General features: G+C 34.2%; 1 protein-coding gene across 2 annotated transcripts; it reads left to right on the top strand.

The window, feature by feature from the left end:
* Nucleotides 1-2,278: 2,278 nt before the first annotated feature.
* LOC100255189 (ATP-citrate synthase alpha chain protein 1) lies at nt 2,279-8,102 on the top strand. 2 transcript variants are annotated; one of them, XM_002262878.5, is made up of 13 exons: nt 2,279-2,403; nt 2,963-3,068; nt 4,995-5,171; nt 5,314-5,475; nt 5,614-5,694; nt 5,959-6,010; nt 6,113-6,227; nt 6,341-6,422; nt 6,812-6,907; nt 7,010-7,111; nt 7,351-7,467; nt 7,561-7,677; nt 7,802-8,102. In XM_002262878.5, the coding sequence occupies exons 2-13, from the start codon at nt 2,970-2,972 to the stop codon at nt 7,871-7,873; spliced, it is 1,272 nt and encodes a 423-aa protein (XP_002262914.1). In that variant the 5' UTR covers nt 2,279-2,403; nt 2,963-2,969; the 3' UTR covers nt 7,874-8,102. The 2 variants fall into 2 exon arrangements, with proteins under 2 accessions (XP_002262914.1, XP_019075620.1); XM_019220075.2 differs by lacking the exon at nt 2,279-2,403 and adding an exon at nt 2,469-2,725.
* Nucleotides 8,103-10,053: the final 1,951 nt, after the last annotated feature.

The following is a 10,053-nucleotide window of genomic DNA, read 5'->3' as shown; positions in this document are numbered from 1 at the left end:
AGATTTGAAATTTATTTATTCATTGTGAGAGAAAAGTCTTCAAGTAGATTAAGTGCTTGAAGTAATTATGAAGGTTTATTTGAATTTTGGAATCCAAGTGTAAAAAATTTGAAAATTTTGATTTGAAAAGTTTTGAAGGTATTGAAACCTTTACTTGGTTAAGAACTTGAGAAAAGTAGATGTAGCAGACAAATATATAATATTTGTATTTTTTTTTATCTCTTTAACTTGCTATTATTTTGCTTCCATAATAAATATTCATAATATTATACTAATGGTTAGACCATGCTTGAATTATTGGTTGATCGAGTAAAATGTAATCTAGTAATTTATTTTTTTATTTTTTGGTTTAATAATTGATTCAATTTTGAAAACATTCTTAATATCCACTAAAATTAATGCTATTTTATACATTATGTTGGCATAAAAAGAAATATTAAATCATGGGAAGGTCGATTTGGGTCCCCCCACTCATTGCCAAGGCCTTGTGATGTTGGTTGATTAAAAGCCATGCCAGTGGTAACAATGTGACTGCAACAACCGGTCTCCACCTTGCGTTCAGTCACGGAAATTATCCAATCAATTTGAATGGAAGGAAATCATTTCCAATTGGAATGCAAAACGATTAGAAAGTATATTTTTCAGAATTATTTAAAACATTTTAAAATATGAATAATCTCCATTATGGTACGTAAAAGAGATACTTTGTGTGGTCTCTAATTTAATACATAGCCCAGCAAGTTGGCATTCTTGTGAGTCACGGGAGAGATGTCCCACACCTACTACACCAAGTCGCTCTGGCATAAAATGTTTGAAATTAAAACGAAAAAGATCTTTTCAATGTCCATTGTCAAAGGACATTAATTGGAATTTTCAATGTGCAAAATTACTTGTAGATTTGGGTGTGTTAAATCTCCATAGGCACGTGCAAAACAACCAAGGACTTCAATATTTTAGTAGTAGTTGGTGGTTGGAATGACAACGGTGCACCTGTTTGTTGGCTGGCTCAACGTCATGTGTCACAGTGGGAGGGCCGTGACCCTTGCCGTGTGGATGAAAATGAAATGAAAATAGCCATTTCAATACGTATCGTCGATAATCGAACGATCATCACACTACGACTTGATTTTATCAGTCAGCGGGTCAATTTTGATGCCCGCCTCTGGATCACACCCAAGTGGGCTTTAAAGGCGTCCCACATTTTACGCAATTGACTGGACTCTTTATTTCTATTTTCAATATGATGGTGATGCACTTCAAATCCAAATGATCTTATTCTATTACGATATCACGTTCTCACTGGAGCAACTGGAATGGCAGAGGAAGAGGCAGCTGTGTAGTTTTGACTCATTAGGGTGGCTGAGAATTTCTCTTACTATTGTTTGGTGAGATCACCTCATGCTTTGGGGTGGGAGCTCAGCTGCGCTGTAATTAATTTCACTCCACCAACCCTTGGTGTCCTCCCCGCAATAAAATGAATTATAATGGGAACAATGTGATGAGAGAACTAGTGGCTTGACCCGTACACCATGAACTCATACCCTAATTTCCACAACTTGATCAGCTTGTTGGGGGAGAATAAAAATTCAAATTCTATATCTCCACTAAACACCAAAATCCACTACCTACTAAAACCAAGGAAAATGATTCTATCAATGCCCAATTTAAGCTTTTTTTTTCCCCCTAAAGTGCACTCAATTTAGTTGTTTTTTGACTCAACTTTGCATTTAAAGTATAGGTTAAAAAATAATAATAACTTTCACATCTTGAAGGCTTAATGATTTTAAAAATTGATTAAAAAAATTAAGGTATTAAATAAATTTTGATTTTTTTATTTCAAAAAATAAGAGTATATATTATATACACCTAACACCATTTAAATTTTGATTGATTAGAGTACCAAAAAAGGCCAGCATATGAAGGTGGGTGTTGGTTACTGGTTGTCCAAAATGAACATCTCAAGTGGCAGCACCTAACCCTATTTTAATTTAATTAATAAATTTACCAGCGAAGTCTGCACATTAAGTTCCAACTTTTGGACCGATGCAATGGCCCTACGGTACTACACATAATCCCAGAAAAAATGTATTCAGGATCAATGGCAGCGGGGACCGCTGCAATACCTAATCCTCCATCACGCGACCCACCAGATTGCATCCCCAATTGAAAAATGGTTGAACCGTTGGTAATCGTGGGTAGCTGCCGCGCGTGTCCAAATAATCCAATTTGCCACAAAAGTAAGAAATCAGCCAAATCAATTTTCTTTTTTGGAAAATAAAATAAATGCATATTATTTCTCAACTATAAATACAAAATAGAGGAAGCGAAGGTGTATTGCATTACTGTGTGGGAACTTGTCCATCAGAAGCCCGTACGCCTACCTTTCTTACGTCTCCCTCAACGGTATTGCAATTCTTCTCAAATTTCAACATTCTCTACCTTCGATCGTCTCTACCCTCCTTTGCTTGATTTTACTCTGTTTACATTTTCTGATCTGTTTCGTTTCCTGAAATTTCTACATTTGCGCTCCTTTTGGTTGCCGAGAAATTGGAGGACAAAAATAAAATCAAAAGTTTGAATCTTGTGGCTTTTTGTTGTTTTGGTTTTGGAAATTAACCTCAGTGCGGCCAAATCGTCGAATTAGGAGTCCTAAAATGAAAAAATTCCGAGTTAGTTGTTTTTCTTCGATGTTTTCTCATCGGCCAAACGGAGCATTGTGTTATTGGTATTTCTGTTATTTTCGTCCATCATTAATTTTTATGCATCTGTTTTAAAGTCATCAATTGGATGCATTTTCCCCGTAAGTTTTCAGTTTTTATTATGTTTTCCTTGGTTTTTTAAATTGAATTTAATGTTTTTGTTTTATTTTTTATATCAACTGCAAGTTTTGTTGGATTCTTGTGACCTGGTAAGTAGATCTAAGCTCAAATTGAACTCTGATGGTTGAACTTTTGAAAAACAGGTCAAAAATGGCGCGCAAGAAGATCAGAGAGTACGATTCCAAGAGGCTGTTGAAGGAGCATTTTAAGAGGCTCTCTGGTACCGACCTTCCAATTAAATCAGCTCAAGTGAGTATAGTTTCTAGATTTGAGCTTTAATTTTGTGAATAAAGTTCTACAAGAAGGATTCTTTATCTTTATTATAGTAGTATACATTTATCATCATTGTTAAGAGAGCTTTGTTCGGTAAGAAAGATTAATTTGCACATAATTATATGATGGGTGCTATCTTATTTATTACTATCAGAAGGATTCTTGAAAAACTCTAACAATGTCTAAAAAGGTCTAGGATTAGAAATCTGTAATTCTCAATTGGCAGTTTTGGTTAACACTGTGATTTTAGCTGTCTGAACCAGAATTCAATGTCCAAAATGATCAATTTTTTGTGTGAAACTGAAATATGAGAATTAATATGAAACTATCTGTATTTTCACAGAGACTAGGGGTGTGCACTCTTCAGTTACTTTGATTTTGAGCAGTAAAATCAAATTGAACCATTTTATTAGTTTTTATGCATTAAGAACCAAACTAATCGAACTTAAGGAAGAAACTAATTGGTTCAGTTCTGTTTAATAACAACAACCGATTTAAGTCAGTTTACTTTGTTTTGGTTTGGTTCAGTTTAACAGCAGAAATGAATTTTTTGGGTTAATTTGGACAAAAATAAAAAAGCCCATAATTGGACATTGTGGACTAAAAAGGTCAAATAATGCTATTATATTCAATTGTCTTATGGATGGTTGAAATCAAATCATTACATCAATAACCAATGACACGAATAATTCATGTTATAGCACATTTCAGTTACATAGTTGTTAGCTCATAAAAAGTATCGTGTATTGTTTTTCTATTTTTTTTATCATGTATCATATTATATCGTGTATTATAAGTTTTTTTATATAGTGAAAAATAAATAAGAAAAATATGTTTGTATATCTATTGAAAGTATGAAGTATAGAGTAATATATAACTAATTTTATGGAAGATAGTAGGTTCTAAAGAGTTAATCTATATCATATCAAAAGAAAATATTGAATGTTAAAAGTTTTGACAAGTTCAAATTAACAAAATGTGACTGTAATATATAGATTCATCATATAATCCATAAAAAAAAACTTCTTCAATTTTTAACAATGATTCAAATAGAAATTTTCCAATATACATTGTAAAAATAAACTTGATTGAATTTTAATATAACAAACAACAAGAACATAACTTTTCATATAAGATTATTTACCTATTTCTTTTTTTTATGATCAATTTTTAATCTTTTAATATATTTTAAACAATTAATATAATAAATTCTTTTAATAAAAAAAATTAATTTGATTTAAATTTTTTTTATAGAAAATAGTTAAATATATATATATCGTTGTATTGTAATATTACATATCATATCATATATCTATCGTAAGATATGTTTTAAAATAAGATGTGCATTGTACTATGTATCAATTTTCATAAAAAAATGTATCGTATTGTGTATCGTAAGTTTTTAACAACTATGGTTAATTTAATTAAGTAGCCTAATGACAGAAAAAAAAGCTATGCAAGTGTAGTTGGGGATCCTATTGATGTGAAAAGTGTGCACTAGACTAATAATATAATCAACAAATATTTTGTCCTTTTGGTTCAGTTCAATTATTATCGATTTTTTAAATGGAAACCATATACTGGACCAATCTAGTTCAGTTTTATATTTAGGAAACCAAAATGTAAAAATTGATTGGTTTGGTTCAGTTGGTTTAATCGGTGTTTTTGCACATCCTTAACAGAGACGGAGACTTCCTGATCAGCAAGGAATGTTCAGGATGATGGAATTTGTTTTGTTTTGTTGTGTTGTTGTTTTTTTTTTTTTCTTTTTTTCTTTTTTTCTTTTTTTAATGTTTCAGATTTTGTGTAAAAATTCAAGACATGAAGATTTTTTTGGATTTATATATTTCCAGTTTTGATTGAACTTCAATGATGTATTGTTTTCCTTTTGTTATGCCTCAGATCACAGAGTCAACTGACTTCAATGAGCTAGCAGAGAAGGAACCTTGGCTCTTATCAGGGAAACTGGTCGTGAAACCTGACATGTTATTTGGCAAGCGTGGGAAGAGTGGTTTAGTTGCCCTGAATTTAGATTTGGCTCAAGTTGGTACTTTCGTGAAAGAACGTCTTGGCAAAGAGGTATTTAAACTCTTTCACCATGTGACTCATTTTTAATCCTTTGATGAGTATGTTAATATGAGTATGTTATATTTTTATCATTGAATTCCATCCCTTGATGAAGTGGATTTCTTATGCTTCTATTATCCATTTGGGTTTCTAGGTAGAGATGGGGGGATGCAGAGGGCCTATCACAACATTCATTGTTGAACCCTTCATCCCACACAATGAAGAGTTTTACCTAAACATGGTTTCAGAGCGACTTGGGAGTAGCATAAGCTTTTCCGAATGTGGAGGTATTGAAATTGAAGAGAACTGGGATAAGGTACTTCTAAACATAAATTCATTTTTTGTTACTATTAGTCCATGAAAGACCCTTTATGATTGAAACCATTGTTCTTTACACTCGTTTATTATCTTTCTTTATTGCCCCTTAATTTATGACGGGATCTGTTTTTTACAGGTTAAAACTATATTTATCCCAACCGGGGCCACTTTTACCTCAGAAATTTGTTCTCCACTAGTTGCCACCCTTCCCTTGGAGGTAATTTATAGTTAATCAATAACCTAGTCAACCACTGTTCTGTTCCTTCATTGGCTGTTGTTAGATGAAAAAAAAATAAAAATCCAGAATTAGGGCCATTTACCCTTGTTTTATCAGATTGTGCTACTTTATCTTGCTTAAAGCAAGGCCAGAACAAATACTGCATATTCAGTGCAATCGTGTATTCTCTTTTCATTCTTATTGTCTGTGGGAAGCTGTTCTGCTGTGGATTTGAAATCACTAACATATTGTTTGTTGATTCAGATCAAGGGGAAAATTGAGGAGTTTATCAAAGTGGTTTTTGCTTTATTTTTAGGTATATCTATAATCTTCAAGAAATTCATATTATTTTATAGTTGCTAAACAACTTTATGATCTGTTATAATTTGCCATCAACTCTAAATTTTTCATTTGCCAGATCTGGACTTCACTTTCCTAGAGATGAATCCTTTTACATTGGTTGATGGAAAGCCTTATCCTTTGGATATGAGAGGCGAGCTGGACGATACTGCTGCTTTCAAGAACTTCAAGAAGTACATTCCCATTTTTAGTTGCACTTTTTTCTCTTGTTTTAGTAGTATAAACTAGATGATTTGATAACACTAATTTATGTGTTTTCACCTCTAACATGGCTTTGCTTTCACAGGTGGGGCAATATTGAATTTCCAATGCCATTTGGAAGAGTTATGAGTCCTACAGAAACCTTTATTCATGGGCTAGATGAAAAGGTACATATGGATGCTTAATTGCTTACTACTTGTACCCGAAATCTGTTTTCACCCACCAATCACTGCCTACAAATGACAATTTTCTGTTGTCATTTTTTTCATTTGAATCTTCATGTTATCATCTAGTGCAAAACCCAGGATTGTAGCTTGCACAACCAATTCAAATCATGCCAGTAGGAAAATATTTCAACATAGCAAGCCACTAGTAGTCATCCCTTTGCTGTAGATAAATTAAAGCTTGCTCTTTCTCTCTCTCTCTATCTGGGATTTTTTTAGGTATAATCTTGTAACATTTTTGAGATTCCCCAAAAAGGATCACATGTCTTTTCAGTGGGTATCCTCATTCATGAGGATGTTATTAAACTTTACAAGTTGTCATATTCTTGCAGACAAGTGCCTCTTTGAAGTTCACAGTTCTGAACCCCAAGGGACGGATTTGGACTATGGTAGCAGGAGGAGGTGCAAGTGTCATCTATGCAGATACGGTGCGGTTCTCATCATTTAAATTTAGGGATTAGGACTTCAAGGTTTTAATTTACTTTCAGCTCATGCTATTTTTACTGTTAATAAATATTTCGTCTTATCAGGTTGGTGATCTCGGTTATGCTTCTGAGCTTGGGAACTATGCAGAGTATAGTGGAGCACCAAATGAAGAGGAAGTATTGCAGTATGCTAGAGTTGTAATTGATGTAAGGACTCATCTGTACCATGCTAGAGATGAAACATTATTTTAATTGATATGCTAATTTGTTTATTTTAAGTAGTTTTTTTCCTTATTCAATATATCGCATACTTCATTTACATATTGCTTCACTTTCACTGCCAATATTTCAAAACATTATGGTTTACTGTAAAGTGCTCATTCACAAACCAATTTTGTTTTTGTTTTTGTCATTCAGCTGTCACTAATTACATGAATTGTCTACAGTGTGCAACTGCAAACCCTGATGGCCTTAAGAGAGCTCTTGTAATTGGAGGAGGAATAGCTAACTTTACTGATGTTGCTGCTACTTTTAATGGCATAATTCGCGCTTTGAAAGAGAAGGTGATCTTATTCCTATTCGAGCTTTGCAAAATTCCCATGTTGCCATTTTACTTTAAAAAATAACACTGAATTTATGTATTATTGTGTAAGCAGGAATCAAAGCTTAAAGCTTCAAGAATGCACATATACGTTAGGAGAGGAGGTCCAAATTACCAGAGGGGTCTTGCAAAAATGCGGACTCTTGGAGAGGAAATTGGAATCCCTCTTGAGGTATATCTTTATTTATCTAAAATCTCAGAATCATCTGTTAGGGTTAAAACAACCCTCATGATGTGGGATAATTCCATCAAATTACTTCTCTGAAAATCGTTTCTGTTTATATGTTCTTTTACAGGTTTATGGACCTGAGGCAACCATGACTGGCATATGCAAACAGGCAATTGAGTGCATCGGTGCTGCTGCATAAGTGTACCAAATCTTGATAAAAATCTCTGTTCTCGTCTTTTCATGTCTATGGCAAACTCAGGGTGTTCCATTAAGTGTTCTTACCAGTTCAATTGTTCCAGAAACCGTAGGACGTTAAATTGTACTTTCATATAAATGGGCCACTAATAATGGTCTTTGAGTATCAGGTTAGTGAGCTTGAGACTGATGACACCTTAGCACAATGATAAAACAGCTTACATTGATGTCCATCTTAATCTGTCGACCTGCTTTTGTATTTGTTTTTTGTCATTAAACTCTCCTATTTTTCTGTATCCGTCTGAACCTACATTTTGGTTCCTCTGCAAATACACTCGTTCTCTTTGGGAAGGGGGTCAGGCCTCTAATTTGTTTTGGACTGGATGTCTGGTTTATTCAATTTATAGGCTGTCAAGAACCGATGTGGATTTTACGAGGCCCACTTTTTAATTCATTTGTCTTTCCTCAGGCTCGGTCCATAAAAAAATCTAACAAACCCAAAGCCCAAGCCTAGGCGTGAGTATATGGTGATTAAATTTTAAAAGACTTTTGTATTTACTAAATAAGGTTGATCATATAAATAGGTAATATAAATACCGTTGTGCATGTGGCACAATTCTTGAATAAGAAAAATGTTTGAAAACCAGATTTGAATGCTTGAAAACGCAGCAAATCCGGTAGAAAAGAAAAAAGGACAAATAAAAAAGTAGCAGACGTTTTACAGGAAGGACCAATAGAATAGGAGGGGGTCAAATTTGAAGGAAACAGGAGCAGCACCAAATTTAGACACATACATCATCCCATCCGAGGTTGTGATGTGCGCACTACCAACCACTCACCTGCCTCTTCGTTGGGCCAGATGTTTGCTCATGTATGGTGGGCTCGGCCTGTGAATGTGTTTCCCCAACAGTATAAAAGACGAAATTGGTATTTTGAACTGATTCTTTTTTCTAAAAAGAAAAAATTAAAGGTTCAGAGTTCAGAATTCAGAATGGCTAGGCTTTGTTGACGCATAATGAACACTTTGACCGTCAAAAATGAAGTCTCGTTTACCACGGCGGATTGCTAATTTCAAAGGAAAGGAATATGGGCTTATTCAGGAATAGACGGAGAATGGATGACAAAGAAAAGTTCCCAAATAAAATATATATTTTTTTTGGTAGAAAAACTTTATTTCTATATTATATACATTAAAAAGAAGCATCATCCTTATCCATTTAGGTGTCAAATAAAAAAAAATTTACAAGTCTGCCATGGGGTAGGTATGGATTTATTTGTATTTTATTTTATTTTTTTTCTTTTAATAAGTTTCTGTTTAAAAATAGCATTCATCTATCTATTAATCTACCTTTACCTTGCGCGTCCAAATCCCCCTTCTTGCTCAGCCTAAATACATGTGATAGATACTCCTCTCAGGCTCTTCCCATCGAACACACGGTTGATTCCACGTAACGTTTCCTCCAATCACCAACCCCGAATTTCTATGTCATTTTCCATTACTAACTACCACTCATCCACTCTCCCCTTTTTATAAGTCCCTTGGTTTTTTAAGGCCCATCATCCTTGTTCTGCCTGCTTGTTGAGGGCATCTTGACGCTGCAGCACCCCATAAATCAAACACTTGGTGGGTGTCCAATGTGGCCTAATGGATAACGATAACACCAAACTTCAACTTATAATATAGACCAACTTCCAAAAATCAAAATCTATCATTCAATATAAAAATTGAAACGTAGAGGATGGGGTGGGGATGAATCGTGAGGTGATTTGAGTTTACAGTCGAGTAAGATCTTTCGTGCATTTGATGCGTCAAACCCATGAACCATGATTCAATATGTTTCTCTTGAAAAAACGTCAAGACATCCCATCAGTGGAAAGCTCTGTTACTAGCCATTTAAAAGGAAGAACAAGGGCTTCACGTCTTCCAGCGTTTGAAACGTGTTAGGTAGAGTCATTTCTTCCACAGTAGAATCGTGGATCAACCGTCCCCTTTTGTTGACGGAGAAATTAGGAAGCGGTTTTTGTACACAAAAAAAAAAAAAAAGAAACAGCCGAGTTTACGCTTTGGAATTAATGGTGGCTTAGTGGGTTGTTAGGGGGTTGGGGGTTGGTGACAGGTGGGCAATCTCTTACTCTAGTCGGTGACAATTTTTTGTTGATTGAAGGGAAATCATAGGTAACTTA

The sequence above is a fragment of the Vitis vinifera genome, chromosome 1 (genome assembly GCF_030704535.1).
Source record: "Vitis vinifera cultivar Pinot Noir 40024 chromosome 1, ASM3070453v1".
NCBI classification, from domain to species: Eukaryota; Viridiplantae; Streptophyta; class Magnoliopsida; order Vitales; family Vitaceae; genus Vitis; species Vitis vinifera.
The sequence above is the reverse complement of the archived record's forward strand: the minus strand, read 5'-3'. Positions and strand labels throughout refer to the sequence as shown.

What these genes read in the sequence shown, in the direction of transcription:
- LOC100255189 (XM_019220075.2), top strand. Translation starts at nt 2,655, where the DNA reads ATGAAAAAATTCCGAGTTAGTTGTTTTTCTTCGATGTTTTCTCATCGG. An exon ending in TTCCAATTAAATCAGCTCAA is followed by an intron (nt 3,069 to 4,994) that starts GTGAGTATAGTT and finishes GTTATGCCTCAG; the next exon opens with ATCACAGAGTCAACTGACTT. An exon ending in TTGCCACCCTTCCCTTGGAG is followed by an intron (nt 5,695 to 5,958) that starts GTAATTTATAGT and finishes TTGTTGATTCAG; the next exon opens with ATCAAGGGGAAAATTGAGGA.